The sequence below is a fragment of the Polypterus senegalus genome, chromosome 18 (assembly GCF_016835505.1).
Source record: "Polypterus senegalus isolate Bchr_013 chromosome 18, ASM1683550v1, whole genome shotgun sequence".
In the NCBI taxonomy this organism is placed as follows: domain Eukaryota; kingdom Metazoa; phylum Chordata; class Cladistia; order Polypteriformes; family Polypteridae; genus Polypterus; species Polypterus senegalus.
The window spans coordinates 39,221,788-39,241,849 of record NC_053171.1 but is presented as its reverse complement, the minus strand read 5'-3'; the positions used below and the strand labels follow the sequence as shown (position 1 = coordinate 39,241,849).

General features: G+C 38.4%; 1 protein-coding gene across 4 annotated transcripts in view; it reads right to left on the bottom strand.

Moving 5' to 3' along the window:
* Positions 1–1,992: 1,992 nt before the first annotated feature.
* Positions 1,993–20,062, bottom strand: part of rps6kl1 (ribosomal protein S6 kinase-like 1) — a 57,740-nt gene continuing 39,670 nt past the window's right edge. For 3 of the 4 annotated variants that reach the window (XM_039741119.1, XM_039741121.1, XM_039741120.1), the window contains 2 exons: positions 9,234–9,329; positions 1,993–2,586 (listed from right to left, as the gene is read on the bottom strand). In XM_039741119.1, coding sequence (XP_039597053.1) covers positions 2,476–2,586; positions 9,234–9,329 — 207 coding nt within the window. In that variant the 3' untranslated portion in view covers positions 1,993–2,475. Of the gene's footprint in view, positions 2,587–9,233; positions 9,330–20,062 lie in introns of those variants that run through there. The other variant, XM_039741122.1, reaches the window with a different exon arrangement.

The window sequence follows — 20,062 nt, the reverse complement described above, 5'->3', positions numbered from 1 at the left end:
GATTTTTGAAAATCTAAACAAATATTGACCATTAGCAAGTGAAAAACATACCTGGACCACCTTGGAAATAAGACAGAGGGAAATCCATGACAACCCCTCAAACAAAACCCAACATATGTGAACTAATGATATCCAGCATGAAATCAAGATTTCCAGGGATGGAACGTCTTTAAAAACTCTTTCACTTTTTATGAGTTGATTTAATAAATGCCTCATATTCCTGCATGCTAAGGCAGTATCCAGCAGACTAAAGTTTAGTCTTTAGAATTGATTAGTACATTGTTTTAGGTACAGTATGCAGGGAAAAGACAAACATTACAGTCCACATTGCATTATAGAATAACTCCGACAATGAGGGAGTGCCGAGGTGAATCAATCAGTTGGAGTCTCTGGGTCTTCTTTTACTTTGGTTGAAAAGAATTCTGAGGTAAGGTATGCACAACGGCTGCGGCATTAGAAATTCTTTACTATACGCATTTATATACTCATCCATTTACTGAACTCACAGGTTTAGAGGTAGCAGGACAGGGAACAACCTCCTGTGCCACATACTATTTATGGATTTTTATTTAAATACAGTGGAACCTTGGATTTCGAGCATAATTCGTTCTGGAAATGGCTTGTAATCCAAAGCACTAGTATTATCAAAGCGAATTTCCCCATAAGAAATAATGGAAACTCAGATGATTCATTCCACAACCCAAAACTATTAATATAAAATGATTAATACAAAATATAAAGTAAAAATACATAAAACAAATTAACCTGCACTTTACCTTTGAAATGAATCGTGGCTGGTGTAAGGGAGACAAGAGAGAGGAGATGAGGAGGAGGAGGAGGATTACTATGTAGGACGACTTTCACACTAACAAACGGAATCACTGCTACTGTATCTGTTGACTCACTGGAATCTTCTTTTTTGTGACTTTAACAAGGAACCTATCCAATGACAGTTGCTTTTGCCTGAAGAATCACTACACTTGGACACAAAATTAAAAAATGCTTTACGCACTGTAACGTTTCTAAACTCTTTTGCGATTCCACCCAACGGGACGACACACAGAAAAGCGTCCCAAAGCAACCGAAGGGTCCCAAAAAGATTGTGGACATTGTATAAGTGCCTGCCGTTGATGTGTGATACAAGGAGCATTATAAATGCGCAGGGCACAGAATTACTTAGCCACTAACCTGGTCATGACGCTGCCTGACTGCTGTGCCTCTGTATAGGAGGGCGGTAGATCGCGCTACAATAAATAACCGTGCTGTTACTGTATCAAGCTGAATAAAGCTGGTGTCGATAAAATACTGAGACACAGCTTCGTGTTTTGGGGTGCAAGACAGGCACTCGCACGTTACAACACACAAGTGTGGTCACAATGCTATAGTAAACAATATACACTCGTACGGACATTGAGACCGACTGAGACCAAGAATGGCAGACGATTACCCACAATCCCGCAGCGAGAGAGAGGAACCATCAACTCATTTGTGATCACGTGACAATTAGCAGACAAAGCGTATACGTACTACTCGTATTACAAGACTTCTCTCGTTTATCGAGTTAAAATTTATTAAAAATTTGAGCTTGTCTTGCAGAACAAGTTACTCGCAATCCAAGGTTTTACTGTACTTCTTTTTCAACTTTCAACAGCTTTTCTTACAGTAGGAGCCACAAGGAAGCAGCCAGCCCTGAATTAGTTACTAGTCTGTCTCCAAATACACATGCATCCAACTCGCCCACTCACTCACATTGAGTTAGCATATATACAACAATTACCCAGACATTTGTACCTTTAGGATATCGGAAGGAATCAAGTACAATGAGAAGACCCATGAAAACCCCAGAAGAACATGAATGTTCTACACAAGACTGTGACCTGCCTAGTAATTCTTGGAGTTGGTAGCAGTAGTGACAACCACTCTGCTAAGTGCAGCCCTATAAAATTACAGTAAAAAGTCCATTAATTCTGTAAGTAAATACAAAAGCTTACAATAGTTTAACATTTTATTTTGGACATGAATATAACTTGCATTCCATACCAATTTGTTTCACTTGTAAATATTAATGTGGTGCAGTAGAAGTATTTTGTTATTATTAGTTACAGTCCATTTACAATTTACTGGACTCTGTGTCAGTTCTACTGACTCTAAAAGTAAGGCCGTGCAAAGGTGCTCACAGAAAAAACACAAAGACACCTCTTCTGTGAGATTGTGCCTTTTATATACAGTAAGTTATAAGGTGTCCATGATGTCCCACATATTAAGGACAATTAAATTAGTTACACCCATTCCAGAATGACCCCTTACATACAGAAAAACAGTAATACAGGACTGGCATTGGGACTCAACCACTGGTGGAACATGTTGTTTTAGTTTTCAGTCTGGACGCCCTTCAGTCACGTGGGAGTTGTACTTATTTGCAGCTTAGGATCTGTGACCAAAGAAGATACATGTCGGTCTCACTCACTGTTGAGCCTAACTGCTCAAGCTGTGCCAGGCGACGGTGCCGAAGAAAGGATGGCATTTGATGTCACACACACCTCCTCCTCCTGAGCCCAAGCGATGTCTGGAGTCAAACTGTAAAAGCTGTAGATGGGACAGGGATTACTGAACTCGCACATGCCATCTAAGAAATACATACAATATTGTGGTCCAGTTTGTGTTTCAGCTCATTAGATGTGTCTGTTTAAGGGCCAAGCCAATCTGTTCTTGTTTTCATAATAAAGAAGGTTTAAGATACTACAATGTAAAGGCAGAAAGCTGAAAAGAAATTGATATTATACAATACAATCTATTCTTCCTATCTGCTAGCTTTTTCTCAGTTGAGTGACAAGCAGCAAGAGAGATTGTTGTGGCGTCTTGGTATTTATCAAAACAGCAGTATTATTGCTCATGTAAGAACAGACTTTACTTCCTCCTGAATGGAAGGGTCACAAAATGGTATACTTTTTTCAACACCCTTAGAGACAGCTTGAAAGCTTTAACAGCGTAATGAGCTAAAGGAACATTTGTTTCCTTTCAGTGCAACTACAGAAGCTACTTGATTAGTGGAGCTACCTCAGGAGCTATGGTTTGAATGCCAGCTGTAACTCCTCTAAACTGAACACAGAAAAGAAAACGCTTCACATTTATGTCCTGGACACGGTCAGAAAAGAAAATTCAAATGATTCTGAATTACATTTTGAAGAGAGTAGCTAATGCAGGTAAAGAGTGAGCAGGAGTAGAACTATCTTCTGGTCAATGGGGTCACAATATTTAATATCAATGCAATACAACTTGAGGAAATGCTCCCCTCAACCACTCTGCTCAAATTCACTGTAAGCAAATATGATCATTCTCCACTAAACAACAACTTTCATTAAAAAAAAATATCAGTAAAGGTGAAAGTGGAAAACGTACATGATTGACTGTTCTAAATTATTTACAAGGACAAGAAGAAGAGTGACTGTTTCCTCAAAAGAAAAACACTTTTCACAAATCCTTCTGCTTCTCACCAGCTGCACATTGGGCGATTTACCCAAATCACTTCTGGGTCTTTTTATACTGAAAACAGGTATGGCATGAGTGCCGTGTTCACTGGTTCCCTTTTTAGAATGATGGCTATCCACAGATTGTTGTGAGATGGCTTTTAAGGCTGACTCTCAAATGTCATTGTTCAGTAGCAAAGAACAAAATAAATAAATAAAATACATAAAGTACTTGCATCCATTAGCTGTATGTGTACTTTCTCATAATGTGGTGCAGCGTCACACACGTGCGCATGGGAGGCAGCTAAAAGGCCCAAATGAAGGTAATTCCACACCAGGCTAGGGGGTGACATGGTGTGCTAACCCTTTTTGTTATCCCTGCAGACCAATCACGGGAAATTCTGCCTGATTCCAGCTACAATGATGTCACTTCCGGGGCTGGCCACGATGACGTCACTTCCAGGTCCGGCCACGATGACATCACTTCCAGGTCCGGCTATGAAGACGTCACTTCCGATTCTCAGTTCTATGTTGGACACAATCCTGTACACATCTGTGAAACCTATTTTGCCTTTTGTAGCCAGGGCTCAAGTACTGTATATGGGTGGCTGCCCCAGACCTTTTTTCTGTGTGTCAAGCCAATTTATTTCACAGCAGTATACGAAAATTAAAGTACTACTGACGAATTATGTGGTGCTGAGGTGTCACCTGTGGCATGGTTGCACTCGGCTCCTAATTTGGAATCCTGAGGTGGTTTGTCGTGTGGTGGGTGTGGCAATGCACTGTATCAGTATTAGTCAAAGAAAATATCACCACAATTGTAAGGAAGGAAAAATACTTAACATGGCCGTATCAAAGTTCAAATGCTCCAACCAAGTTCCCATTTATACTAAAATATGACAATGGAATAAAAAAAAATCTCTGATATACAGTAGCACTATTCTATTACTACATTTGGTGCTCACTTTTGTAAATTCTTTTAGGAAGAAAAACAATTTTGCATTTTACTTTTGAAAAATTCTGTGGTATCTGTTATTTGCTTAGTTATCATCTTTGCATTGGTGGTAAAGGCGGTATTAGGTAGCAAAGTCAAAATGTTAGTTTTGATCCATCACTACTACAGTACCTTGTGACAAAGAACTGAAGTAATAATATGTGCCTGTAAATGTATCAAAAGCCAGCCAGGCCTAGATAAATTAAAGAAAATAACAACAGTATTTACTATCAAAAATGAAAGTTTACTTTAAAGTGGGGAAAATAAACCTTAAAATCGTAGGAAAACTTTAATTCCATTTAGAACAAATGTCTAAAGAACATAAATTTAAGCTATTTTACAACCGCCAGGTTTACTTTTTCATGTGGTGGGTCGAGCCTTCTTGAATGGAAATTAGATTAGATAAACTTCATTAATCCCGTGGGGAAATCTGATGCATAGAGCAGCAGAAAAATGAAAAATCAAGGATACAGCCTTACAGGACAGATAATACAGCTGGTTAATCAATAAGTAAATAAATAAAACAGTAAATTTAACAAGGACATTGGGTGTGAGGCTTGCAGACATAATACTTTCATTGCATGCAGAGTTTTTAGTGTATGTGAATGAAAAATCTCTGCCAGTATCGACATTTTATACAAAACTCATTTAAACCCATCCTTGACTCACCTTCCTTGAGACATAAAGTAAAAAGGAAAAAGAAGAACCAGGCTTGTAAGAATCGTAGTTACTTACTGTAAGTCATAATCTAAGTAAGCAATGAAGTGGATGGGTGTGTTGGGGTAAAGAGGAGTGCAACATTATGTAAAAGGCTAAAGCAGGGCTGCTGAAGTTCAATGCTGGAGGTGCTGTTGTTACTACAAGTTTTTATTCCATCCAAACTGTTTAACCAATCCTTACTAAAACTGCCCTTGATTCATTTTATGATTTTTTTTTACTGATTTCATACTGCCTTGTCAGGTCATTCTTATATTGTAAACTAGGGGACTTACCCCCGCTCGCTTCGCTCGCCAGACACTTCACATCTCTGCCGCTCGTGTTGTGAAGAAGGGGGGCTGAACACACCCCAAGGAGACGTGGCCACTCCTCCGAAACCCCCTCTTAAACGGTGATACAATGGAAAACTAATACAGTTTTTATTTTTTTACCTCCTCTTTGCTCAATCAGCTGCACCTTGCACGACACTTCAAACGTTTAAAAGTCTGTACAGCAGCTGTCTTTGTCATCTACACTTTATCTTTTATTTCTAGCCCCAGGCATGGTTAAATCTGTTGGTACAAAGTCTCGTCTTGCGGGATGCGAGTTCTTGATATTTTAGTTTATAATACAAAAACAGAATCAGAATCTGAAAATCTAACAGCATCACATTAAAGATTGATAAATTCTGAAAAAAATGATACTAAGCATATACAGTGCATCCGGAAAATATTCACAGCGCATCACTTTTTCCACATTTTGTTATGTTACAGCCTTATTCCAAAATGGATTAAATTCATTTTTTTCCTCAGAATTCTACACACAAAACACCATAATGACAACGTGAAAAAAGTTTACTTAAGGTTTTTGCAAATTTATTAAAAATAAAAAAATTGAGAAAGCACATGTACATAAGTATTCACAGCCTTTGCTCAATACTTTGTCGATGCACCTTTGGCAGCAATTACAGCCTCAGGTCTTTTTGAATATGATGCCATAAGTTTGGCACACCTATCCTTGGCCAGTTTCGCCCATTCCTCTTTGCAGCACCTCTCAAGCTCCATCGCGTTGGATGGGAAGCATCGGTGCACAGCCATTTTAAGATCTCTTCAGAGATGTTCAATGGGATTCAAGTCTGGTCTCTCGCTGGGCCACTCAAGGACATTCACAGAGATGTCCTGATGCCACTTCTTTGATATCTTGGCTGTGTGCTTAGGGTCGTTGTCCTGCTGAAAGATGAACCATCACCCCAGTCTGAGGTCAAGAGCGCTCTGGAGCAGGTTTTCATCCAGGATGTCTCTGTACATTGTTGCAGTCATCTTTCCCTTTATTCTGAGTATTCTCCCAGTTCCTGCCGCTTAAAAACATCCCCACAGCATGATGCTGCCACCACCATGTTTCACTGTAGGGATGGTATTGGCCTGGTGATGAGCGGTGCCTGGCTTCCTCCAAACGTGACGCCTGGCATTCACACCAAAGAGTTCAATCTTTGTCTCATCAGACCAGAGAATTTTGTTTCTCATGGTCTGAGAGTCCTTCAGGTGCCTTTTGGCAAACTCCAGGTGGGCTGCCATGTGCCTTTTACTAAGGAGTGGCTTCCGTCTGGCCACTCTACCATACCGGCCTGATTGGTGGATTGCTGCAGAGATGGTTGTCCTTCTGGAAGGTTCTCCTCTCTCCACAGAGGACCTCTGACATTGTGACCATCGGGTTCTTGGTCATCTCCCTAACTAAGGCCCTTCTACTCCGATCACTCAGTTTAGATGGCCGGCCAGCTCTAGGAAGAGTCCTGGTGGTTTCGAACTTCTTCCACTTACGGATGATGGAGGCCACTGTGCTCATTGGGACCTTCAAAGCAGCAGACATTTTTCTGTAACCTTCCCAAGATTTGTGCCTCAAGACAATCCTGTCTCGGAGGTCTACAGACAATTCCTTTGACTTCATGCTTGGTTTGTGCTCTGACATAAACTGTCAACTGTGGGACCTGATATAGACAGGTGTGTGCCTTTCCAAATCATGTCCAATCAACTGAATTTAGCACAGGTGGACTCCAATTAAGCTACAGAATCATCTCAAGGATGATCAGGGGAAACAGGATGCACCTGAGCTCAATTTTGAGCTTCACGGCAAAGGCTGTGAATACTTATGTACATGTGCTTTCTCAATTTTTTTATTTTTAATAAATTTGCAAAATTCTCAAGTAAACTTTTTTCACGTTGTCATTATGGGGTGTTGTGTAGAATTCTGAGGAAAAAAATGAATTTAATCAATTTTGGAATAAGGCTTTAACATAACAAAATGTGGAAAAAGTGATGCGCTGTAAATACTTTCTGGATGCACTGTATATATAGCAGGGGTGCCCACAGTTTTTCGGCTTGCAAGCTACTTTTAAAATGACCAGGTCGAAATGATCTACCTACATTAAAAATTATATATATATTGAGTATACTTTATACATAAAATATATGTTGTCGTACCTTGCATATCTAAATAACCTTTATAGCACAATAACAATTCAATACATTTATGGTTACCACAGTATTTGGATTTAATAATCATCATGTGGGAAAAGGCTGACTCGCATAAATAAGTAGAGCTGAATAATGCAGTCAAGGAGCTTTTGAATTCAGCTGAGTGAAAAATGACAGCTGTCTGGTTAACTGCGATTTTAGTTCCCTCTCCTTTCCCTTTCTCAGATCGGTTTTTGGAAGGAAGTCAGATTCGTAATTTTTATGAACAGTTCGATAGTGCCTTTCCACATTTTCTTTCTTTGGAATAGCAATGACAGGTTGACAGATCAGACAAATGCACTTCGATTGTGACATTGTGAGAAAAAAAAATCCTCTTCCAATTCCACATCCAGCCCATAAACAACAATTTTATTTTTAAATCCCTTCTTTAGTCGATATAAATTGGAAGGCTAACTAGATCACTTAGATAGCCGGAGTTTTGCAGTAGCTCGCGCGTTTGATCATGAGTGTGGGATGACCAGTGTGTTAGAAGAAAAGAGATCTCAGACTGGCTGACCTGTATGTCAATCAAGTGGCAAATGCCATAGGGAGGATATATGATAGGCCAACATTAAAAAAAAATTTTTTTTGAATGCAACGCAATCTACCTACACTACCTTTGCGATCTACCGGTCGATCTCGATCAACGTATTGGGCACCCCTGATATATAGGTTTTAAAATAAGCCGGATTTAAAGTGTGACAACAAAGTGACATAAAAATGTCACATAAAATCATTGCACTTTTAGGCTTAGGATTTTTTATACCTATATATACACACATATTATATATATAGTAGTTTTATCAATTAAATGCTTTTTGGCCCAGGGCAGATTAGTAATTCTCAGTGTTTCACTTTTTGAACCTTCCATTTTTTGCCAAATATTTTAAATAAATGAATATTTAATACTGAACACACACAGATGCATAACCGACTAGGATATGTGGCAAGGCATTAGTTCCTCTGTACTTTCATTTCATTGTTAATTGACAGCTGGCTAAGACAAAAAAAAATAAAATAAAAAAACAGCAGATAAAAGAAGGAATTAGGAGTTCTAAAATCCTAAGCAAAATGGAGCACAAAAATGTTTGCTTGAGCAATATTTTGTTCATCAGTAACAACTGCCTGATAATTAAGCAAATGGGTTTTTAACCTCCAGGACTGTACTTAAGCACCTCAGACTGGAGAATGTGGTGTGCAGAATATCACTTATGTACATAATATTGAACAAGTTGTCCTGCCATGGGGACCTTTGCTCATTCCATCTATATAAAAGCAAATAAAATCACCATGCTCAGTGGAGTAAATAAGCAGTAGTTTTATGGATTTAGTCTCCCTGACATGATTAATATAAAACAAGCAATTGATCATCAAACCCTCCCTCATCCTAAGAAAGCCATTTTCATGAAAAGTGTTAAGGTGACCCACTTCTTTGACCAATCTACATAATAAAGTAACAGAAAGATATGTCCATTTTATTAAAAAAAATCTTTCAGACCACGAACAAAAAGATGACACACATAATTGTTTCATGTCAGCCTTCGCTGAAGTTTTGATAGGTCTCACCTCAGTTAGTAGGGATGCAGCAGAGGTACTCAAGTAGTCAGGCAGACAGAGCTGGGTATGCGGTAAGATTCCTGAGGGGTGGCACTGCTTCAGGCTCTGCATATTTAGGAGGGGTGGAATGTTAGACACAAAACTCAATCCACATACTGTAGAAATATACAACATGTATTTAAGCAGATTTGATAAATTACCAACATGGAGCCCCACCCTAGAGTTTGCAAAGTATAACTTAATACTAATAGGTCTTCTCTGGTCACAAGAGTGGCAAAATATACTTTTTTTAAGTTCAAGAAAATTTTTTTTTTAAACTATAAAGCATATCAAATCACTTCTCTTTACTATTGTAACATTTATAATAAGTGAGTCTACACATTCACCCATGTTAAGTACTTTAACCTTTTCTATAATTTAGGTACAAGCACCCAATGTCCACATGACCATCATCATCAAGTCCTTCCATAAGAACCCTAAATACAAAGAGGACTGTTTTCATTTATGTTAGGTAGAATGCCCAGAGGGGGCTGTGTGGTCTCATGGCCTGGAACCCCTGCAGATTTTATTTTTTTCTCTCCAGCCGTTTGGAGTTTTTTTTTTTTTGCTTTTTCTGTCCTCCCTGGCCATCAGACCTTACTCTTATTCTATGTTAATTAGTGTTGTCTTATTTTAATTCTTACTTTGTCTTTTATTTCTCTTTTCTTCATCATGTAAAGCACTTTGATCTACACTATTTGTATGAAAATATGCTGTATAAATAAATGTTGTTGTTGTTGTCTACTTAAATGCTGAATTCTTAATTATAAGTATTATAATTTACTGCTAAACCATTTTGGAAAAATGTCTAATTTCAATTCCGACTTGTCAAGCTTCAGTTCAATATTCACTGTATGATGGATTTAAAACATGATGGAGCATTACCACATGAAGTACCATCAAAATATTAACTGCTTTATATTTTAATGAAAGGAAGACATATTTATTACATTTTTAATTGGCACAGAACAATCAAACAAAGAACAATTATCACAAAAGCTGTGACTTGTGGTTCAACAACAACAACAACATTTATTTATATAGCACATTTTCATACAAACAGTAGCTCAAAGTGCTTTACATAATAAAGAATAGAAAAATAAAAGACACAATAAGAAAACAAAATAAATCAACATTAATTAACATCGAATTAGAGTAAGGTCCAATGGCCAGGGGGGACAGAAAAAACAATTTTCAGGAGCAGCACCCACGTATTACACAATCTATAATCAAAAGAACATTATTTACTGATATCCAGCGTTTACCACATAAATCGACAAACCACTGAATAATTATCAAAGAAGTGATCGCTAAATATGATAACAGAATGTTACACAAAATATCTAAATACTGCACATTAAAATAAAACATTTATTTGCAGATAGCCAGCACTTAACTCTTCTACCACAATAGGATACAATGAAATCTTAAAATGACTCTAAACAGCAGAAGCCTTACATAATACTTTCTTCCCTGACATCTCTTCTTTTTAACACTCAATGTGATCTTTACACATTTTTTGTCAAGGAACACCAGAATGTTAGCCTTTGCTGGTTTCAGACACGAACGTTGACACGTGACTACATCGACCCCTGCACTAAATAGTGTCCCTGATGGCGAAGTGAACATCATGTACTAAGAGAATTAAGGCTATGCAACAAGCAGTGCACACTATGGTCCACAGTCAAGTGAAATAAAAATACAAATTTACCAAAACTATTTCTCACACATTTCTCTAGTGATTTTGAAACGGGCCAACATTAAAATGAAATAGAGAACTGTGCTCTCCTCTCATTTTCCTCACTGCTGTATTGATTCTCCACCTCCCAGCCATTCAAAGTTGAAAATAGTGTAGCTTTAATATAAATTATATGAATCTGAAACGCAAATTCCACATTCCTTCAGCTCCACGGCAAAACCCACTCATCTTTTTCCATCCCAGTGCAAGACCTTGCCTTCCTGGGGTCCTAAACAAAATTCTGTTTGGGCTCAAACCACATTGTTTCTGACTCATCTTTTGTACTGGCCAGCATTGGCTGTGTTTCACACCCTCTTTATAGGACTGGGCTATGTGCTGATACTGGCTCTACTAACAAAACCTTATTATTATTCCTGTTAAAGGACCCCAAAGCACATTAGGGAAAAGATCTGTCACTTAACATTTGTGGAAAGGAGTGGAAGGCAGCCATGCACAGAATACACTCGAGCTCCATATGTGCAAAGCACTCAATCATTCAAATTAAAGTATTTCATCAAGCGCATTTATCTCATTTAAAATTGTCTAAAATGTTTCCAGGACAAAATTCGACCTGTGAACTTTGCAATCAAGCTCCAGCCTCGCTAGGCCACATGTTCATGGAGGCTTGTCCATGCCTTTGTCTCGTCCAGGCTGGATTACTGTAATGCGCTCCTCATTGGGATTCCTGGCAAGAGTATCCAGAGACTCCAGTACATTCAGAACAGTGCTGCCAGGATCCTGATGAGGGTGCGAAAGCATGACCACATCACTCCTATCTTGAAAACCCTTCACTGGCTCCCTGTACCACTTAGAATTGAGTACAAGGTTTCCCTCCTTACCCATCAGTGCATTTATGGATCTGCTCCCCTGTATTTACAGGAACTCCTTATCCCTCATACTTCCTCACGCACCCTCCGCTCTGTGCATATCAACACTCTTCAAGTTCCCAGAACTAAACTTAGCAGTATGGGTGATAGAGCCTTTTCTTTGGTGGCGCCGAGGCTGTGGAATTCCCTCCCCGACTACTTGAGAGCCCCACAGTCGATTGATGCCTTCAAACAAAACCTAAAAACTTATCTTTTTAGAAAGGCTTTTTGTTAAATTATTTCTATAGATTTTTTTTGTTTGTTATTTTATTCTTTTTTGTAGCACTTTGAGATTGTTAAATATAAAGCGCGATATAAATAAAATCTATTATTATTATTTTATTATTATGTTCTGGGCATGCACCAAATTAATATTTTGGACAAAAATCTTTGCATGTCTGTCAGGCAGTCTCGGTGTCAGAATCACTCCAAACACATTAACAGCTGTCTTTGGTGGACTCCCAGATGGACTTAAAGTGGAAAAAGGCAAACAAACTGTAATTGCCTTTACTACACTACTAGTACACAGATCTTGCTTAACCTGAAGAATCCCACCCCACCACTTTTAAGTCAATGGGTAACTGATGTTCTGTACTACTTGAACCTGGGAAAAATCTAATTCTCACTTAGATGATCTGTTCAAATTTTTTAAAAAACATGGCAGGATCTAATTTACATTTTAGAATAAGCTTCCACTTCAGGGAAAAGGGTACTCTTTCTTTCTTGTTTACTTTTATAGCATGGCTCTGGATGCTGGCTCTCCTCATTTTCTCTTGGGTGGGGGTTGAATTTTGTTTTGCTTGCTTTATGTTTGACTTAATTGTATGGAATGTTAGCTGCTTCTAATTAAAATTACAATCAGTCAAAAAATAGATAAATTAAATAATTAAAAAACGATACAAGCATACCATTACTGCAGTACTATACTTATCTTTAACAGTTTGACCCTATAGTCTATACTAACATAAAGGAAAATTAAGATGGGCGTACGCGATACTTAAAATTTGTGCACCCCACCAATACAGAGAAAGCAGCGCGCCGCTCCAGACGCGTGCGCTAGCTGAAGGATGGAGGCTGACGCGGACCATACGAAACTCCATGCCGGACGACCACCACTCGATGATGAACACCAAGGCAGGCATAAGATACAACACGATCCAATGCGTAAAAGCAGGCGTTATACTTTAATATAATAATGCCACGGTGCTTCTTAAAACTGGCTTTGAACCAGTAGTGTCCACATGCTCACATCGCGAACTCAGAAATTCTAATTAGGCCTATGAACAAAAACATGTGAAACAAAGACAATTCCAGATAAAATGCAAAACATAGGTCTTGTACACCGGTATAAGACAAAAATAAGCAAGACCTTGCCGTTCAGTCAATCGTATCACTTCATTACCAACTACACATGTCTGACAATATCGTGCGATATTGTATGAAATGCAACATTTCCCCACATCTTGCTCTATCTTCTCATTCTTAAGTCTCTAGTTTAGGCTCTCAATGGATGCTACCTTTTTGGACGCCGTGTCGGTTTGTCCTGTATGTTGTATGGAGTAAGATCGCTGTCAAAAATAACTCGTAATAATTTTAAATCAAATTTACATTTAATTTTTGACAGCGATCTTACTCCATAGTACTGAGGTCCTCATGGATGATGGGGAAAAATACTTCTGTCATCTTATGAACTGTTACGAACAGCTATTTCGATTCAGGTGGTGGTCCTCTCCTCTTTGGAAATGCATTAAACCGTACATTTGCTTAGCTAATAATAAATATCGATAAATGTCATCGCAAAATGGAAGCCTTCACAACTTGCGTAGTTTGTGTACAGTATCAGACACGCCCAGCAGTCAGCATATCTAGTTACATATCACGTTCACTCACATATTTAAACGTTGCAGTTTACTATACAGTATATGAACATTGTCTCGTTCCAAAATAACTTTCATTACATTTTACTGAACTGAATTTTAGAAATATCCGAACTTGTTCCATTGTTCAAAAAATGTGAGACATATTTGACTAACCATTTTCATATGACAGTTTCTTCAGTCCACGGTCTCCTTCAGCGTATCTCTTTCATTTATACCCACAACTCACCCGGCACGCTGCGGCTCCGCGCCTTTTTTAAGCTACGCGCGGTCGGGCGTGCGGTCGACCCATAGACGTATATAAATAGACGCCGCATTCACTGTGTTGCCCAGTCGACACGATACGTCAGCGCGTCCGCCCTATTGCGAGTGGTAAAAGTGCCATTTAAACTAATACAGAGAGACGTGGAAACCGGGTTTTCTGATGAAAACATAATAACGTTTAAAACAGTACCGTTTACATACAACAGATTTTGGCGAATCGTTTACATGCAATTATTTATATCCATTTATACACTAATTATGGCAATTATTAAATAATAATAATTATTATTATTAAATAATTCCTCCCATATAAGTAACATTTCTTGGACTGCCTTCTTCCATCTCCGAAACATTTCTAGACTTCGTCCTGTTCTTACACAACACAGTACTGAAGTATTGGTCAATGCCCGAGTCACCTCACGTATAGATTACTGTAATGCTATTCTATCTTTCATCCCACAAAAACTTATCCATTGCTTACAATGTATTCAAAATTCTGCTGCCAGGATAATAACCTGATGTTCTAAATCCACTGAACTTACTACACCTATTCTCTTTCAACTTCACTGGCTCCCTGTTAACTACAGAATACAATACTAAATACCGCTCTTAACATTTAAAGCTCTCCACAACCTCACTGATCTCCTAAAGACTGACACTCGTCTCGCTCACTCAGATTCTCATCTGCAGCTGTACTTTCTGTACCGCACATCAAACTCTGTGCTATGGGAGCTCGAGCGTCTCTCATAGTGCTCCTCGACTTGGGAATTCTCTTCTCTCATATACATCAGCTCGATTCAATAACACATTTTAAAACTACCCTCAAAACGTATCTTTTCAAACTGGCACACCAATTGTGAATTTTGCACTGTTACTGCCAGTTATCTTTGTTTGTTTGCTAATTATTGCTTTTTAATTTATCATTCTCTTGTTTTAGTTTTACTAATGTTGTTTAATTTTATTGTAAGGTGACCTTGAGTGCTAAGATTATAAAACAGGATTTTCTAATGGCCAAATATAACCAAAACAATTGTTCAGCCTTACCTATGAAATGGAATCCCCCGGGATCTAGTTTGGAGCGTACAGCGGTTTGTACAATCCCAAGCAGCACATGCGTGAGGCATCTTTATCCATTACTTCACTCCACAGCAGTGCCACTCGCAATATGGCGGCGACGTTGACGTACGATGCTGCTGATCATGCGGCGTCTAGTAATACTATGTCTATGGGTCGATCGACCTCTCTCTCTTTCTCTCTCTTTGTGTGAGCTGGGAAATGTAGTTTTTTCAAGGTCACCTGGAGTCAGTGCCAGTCAGACGTCAGTACACCGCCACCCTGGAAGCCGCCAAAACGGTGAAGAGACTTGCCTCCAGCATAATGCTTTTTCAAGCCTTTAATAACTTGCTGAACTAAAGCGACAACAGCCCTTTTGGCCAATGAATGAATTAAAATCATTTCTCTGCCATCACTACAAACCGCATGGGGTATGTAACACACAAAAAAAAATGGTAAAATATTCTTTACATCTAAGACCCAAACAATTCAAGTGTAGACTTAAAGGGGGCATACCCTAAGTGTCAGTTTCAGCAAGTTCAAGCAAGGAAATCAGTGTGGTGTAGATTTTTTTATATGTATGTGGAAAACATCAATGTGTTTTTTTTTGTTGAGGGGGTGTCATATGTAACAGTGCAGATAGACTGTTGATGTCTAGATATGAATAATTGTCAATTAATTATTTCAGCCTAAGAGGATGGTGCACCTTAAGTGTCAGTTTCAGTGAGTTCAGTATACAGTGAGCCTTGTTTGTGAACTGTGTGTGTCTCACTCTGCTCGCTGAGGCTGATTTATAATCATTTTTGTATATACTAAGCAAACCTCATCTTAGACATTTCACAATAATGCTGCATGTCAGCACATTGTTTAAAGCAGGGGTCTCCAACTCCAGTCCTGGAGAGCTACTGTGGCTGCTGGTTTTCATTCAAACCCTTTTCTTAATTAGTGACCAGCTTTTGCTGCTGATTAACTCTTTGCTACTCTTTGCCTTAATTTTAATTGATGCACAACTTAAGACTCAGGCCCCTTAAGTATTTCTTTTTTCCTTAAATAGCAAACAAACAATATTAAGACACAAAATGAGCCAACACATAAACAACAACCTGAGTCCATCACACAATAACTGAAAATAAAGAAAGGTGAAGGCCTCAGTAATGTTGATCTGCTCAGGTCCTTAAAACATTTTGACAGCGTTCTTAAAAAAGAAAATCAACAGTTTTGGAAATGTCTGCCTTGGCAGAATGAGTGCCATGGAATTAAATAATGGGGTTAATTAGTGACGAGAATTGGCTTCAAGTTATGAAACTGAATGAAGGTTGGAGTTTGAGGCCTCGACTTAGTTGGTCATCTGCTGGCTCACTTCACATCAAATTTATGTTTAGGTGCCCTTTAAGGAAAAAAAGAATCAATTCAGCAATCAGAGTCAATTAAAATAAAGGGAAATAGTTAATTAGCAGCAAAAACTGGTCACTAATTAAGAAAAGAGTTAGAATGAAAACTTGGAGGCACAGTAGCTCTCCGGGACTGGAGTTTGAGACCCTTGGTTTAAAAATTCACAGTCCAGACTTAAAAAGTATGTGAGCTTTTGTATTAAGTAACTGCTAGAACTGCCTTTAGCAGTAGTATCCTTCAGCAAGCAGTTCCTGTAGCTACTGATCATACTTGTATGATTTTAAGGTGGAATTTAAAACTATTCCTCATTATCAAACTGTTCAATTTCATTTCATATTTCTGAGATTGCTTAAATGGACAGCTCGCTTAAGGTCATACTACAGCTGTCCCGACATTGTCCAGTTAAAATGTCTTTATGCAGTTTTGAATTGATTGTTTCCCCCAGTGATATCAAGTGGTTTAGGCCCTAAGGCAGGAAAGCTGCCACAAACTTGAAAAGATACAAGCAAAGGTCAAAACTGGGAGAGAAAATGCCCGGAATCAAAACCAGAAACAAAAATCCTAAATCAAAGTCAAAAGTCAGAGTCTGTTACCAAAGGATGCAGAAATAAAGAAAATCGCATGAAGTCTTGAGGCGTTATTCACAGTTTCGGATGACTGGGAAATGCACGGTGCTGACCTGTTACTTTGTCACAGCACCGATGTCACAGTTTGTGCCATTCAGGGTCATTTCCTTAGCGACACTATGGTAATTGTAAACTGTGCACCTTTGAAAAACAAAACTATGCTGAAACAAGATGCCATTTTAACTGATTTTTAACAAATTTAAATCAAACCGCATGTATCACCATTGGTTATAGGATGTGTCAGAAGCCATAATAAGAATGAAAAGGACCAAACAAGCACAATCTTAATATAACAAAAAGGGTTACGACAAACTCATTCATAACAAACAGATCCTTCTTGGGAAGAGCAGACTCTCCTTGTAACCAAATCTGAATGTTTAATAAGGCAGGACATCTCTCACCCACATTTCTAGTCTGATTGGACTAACTGACTCCCCTTTGGTTTTTGAGAATTGTTTATTCTAGAGGTGCACATATCTTTTTCATCTTGGACTGTGAATATTTTAACATCATGTTCAGTATTGACAAGACAAAGTACAAATGTGTGTATGTTGTTAATTTAAGCAGATTGTGTTTATGTATAACTGTGGTTTTTATTTTTCTATTCTTTATTATGTAAAGCGCTTTGAGCTACTGTTTGTATGAAAATGTGCTATATAAATAAATGTTGTTGTTGTTGTTGTTGGTTCAGTTAAAGATCCTTCTATATAAAAGCGGTCGGGATTGTCCTTCCGTCCCGTGAGTGCTACGCAAGCGCAGAGTTTCACACACGCCCCGTCCATTTTGCAATGCACGATGGGATTTGTAGTTTCGTTTTTCCAGGTAAAAGATGATTTTCTACTCCAGACTGTGCAATATCTTCTTCTTCTTTCTTACTATATAAAATCGGTTGGGATTGTCCTTCCATCCCGTGAGTGCTACGCAGGCGCGGAGTTTCACACACGCCCTGTCCATTTTGGGATGCCCTGTCCACGATGGGATTTGTAGTTTCGTTTTTCCAGGTAAAAGATGATTTTCTGCTCCAGACTGTGCGATATCTTCTTCTTCTTTCTTACTATATAAAATCGGTTGGGATTGTCCTTCCGTCCCGTGAGTTGAAAGCGTAGCAGTATTCCGTTTATCACAGACTTACTACTTGCAGCTTGCGGTACGAAGCGACATGATGTGAGCAGAGTTCTGGTGCTCCCATCGTTCCCTTGCTTTTGTGCGCAATGCGCTGGAAAAATAGACAAAATTATGTCTCTGGAAATAATTAATGTTGATGGAGTACAAATGCCTCACCGTGTAGTAAATATCAGGGGGGTTGAAAAGGGCGGCCTCAATATAGAAAAAAAGTTTAAATCTCATCACAAAAATAACAGAAACTATGAGTATTAAAGTAATACCGCTCAAATGCAATATAACCAAATTAATGAGTTTGTATAAAATATCAAATTGATCTACATATTGAATTGCCTTAAGAAGTGGTCGCCTTAAAAGGCAGGTCAGCCTAGTCAGACCACGTCTTTTGAATAGTAAATGTAGAAATCCAGGCAATCTCAAAGATTCACGAATGTTTTCTTATAACTGACTGAGAGGCTTTTCCACTGAACTCTGCAGAGCTTTTAGTTTTATGTTTAGCTAATCAATGTTCAATTTTTTTATATATGGAGTTAGATAAAATTCAGATTACAGATAACTGTATTTATAGTTTGAATTGATAATATTAGAATAACAGATATGTTCCATTTCATTTTGACTAATTAAAATTGCATTTCAGATATCTACCTTTTTGATTACTTAACTCATGGACCCTGTGATCAACAGAGGTGACTGTGTGCAGAGGGTGCAGACCTTTAAATATCTGGGAGTGCAGCTGGATGACAAATTGGACTGGACTGCCAATACTGATGCTCTATGTAAGAAAGCTCAGAGCAGACTATACTTTCTGAGAAGGTTGGCATCCTTCAACATCTGCAGTAAGATGCTGCAGATGTTCTACCAGACAGTTGTGGTGAGCGCCCTCTTCTACGCAGTGGTGTGCTGGGGTGGCAGCATAAAGATGAAAGACGCCTCACGCCTGGACAAACTTGTTAGGAAGGCAGGCTGTATTGTAGGAGTAAAGTTGGACAGTTTAACATCTGTGGCAGAGCGACGGGAATTAAGCAAACTCCTGTCAATCATGAAGAATCCACTGCATCCACTTAGTGTCATTTCCAGGCAGAGGAGTAGCTTCAGTGACAGACTTTTGTCACTGTCCTGCTCCACTGACAGATTGAGGAGATCGTTACTCCCCCACACTATGCGACTCTTCAATTCCACCCGGGGGAGTAAATGCTAACATTAATTTTATTTTTATTTTTTTCATTTTTTTCATCTTTTCATTTTTATTACTATTTAATTTAATATTATTTCTTGTATCAGTATACTGCTGCTGGATTATGTGAATTTCCCCTTGGGATTAATAAAGTATCTATCTATCTATCTATCTATCTATCTATCTATCTATCTATCTATCTATCTATCTAATTCAAATTTTGACTAGCTAAAGTACAATTACATTCATGAGAATTCTGTACTCTCAAATGTGATCTTTTGCCTAAATACTTTAATGACTCGGAATGTTAAGTTATGAAATATATCTACAACACATAAAGCACTAAATTTGTATGCCGAGTATAAGTTGTGGACAAATGACATTAATCACCCTGCTACTTCAAGCAGCAATGCTCTTAATACAGGAGAATGAATGCAATATGTCCCAATATTGTCTCTGCCAAAGAGATAAAATGCCTGATTAGAAGTCTTAAAACTGACCTTATTGCATCTTGTTAGATTTAATTTCTCAGTGTAACTCCGTATGTTTGTGATAACAACATTTTGATAGCTCTTATGACTATCTGTACATTTTTATTTTTGGTTTTATATCCATTGTCCGGTTATTGTCCTTGTGGATTTTGTATATTCTTTCAGAGGGTATTTGTAGGTTTAACTCAAAGTACTT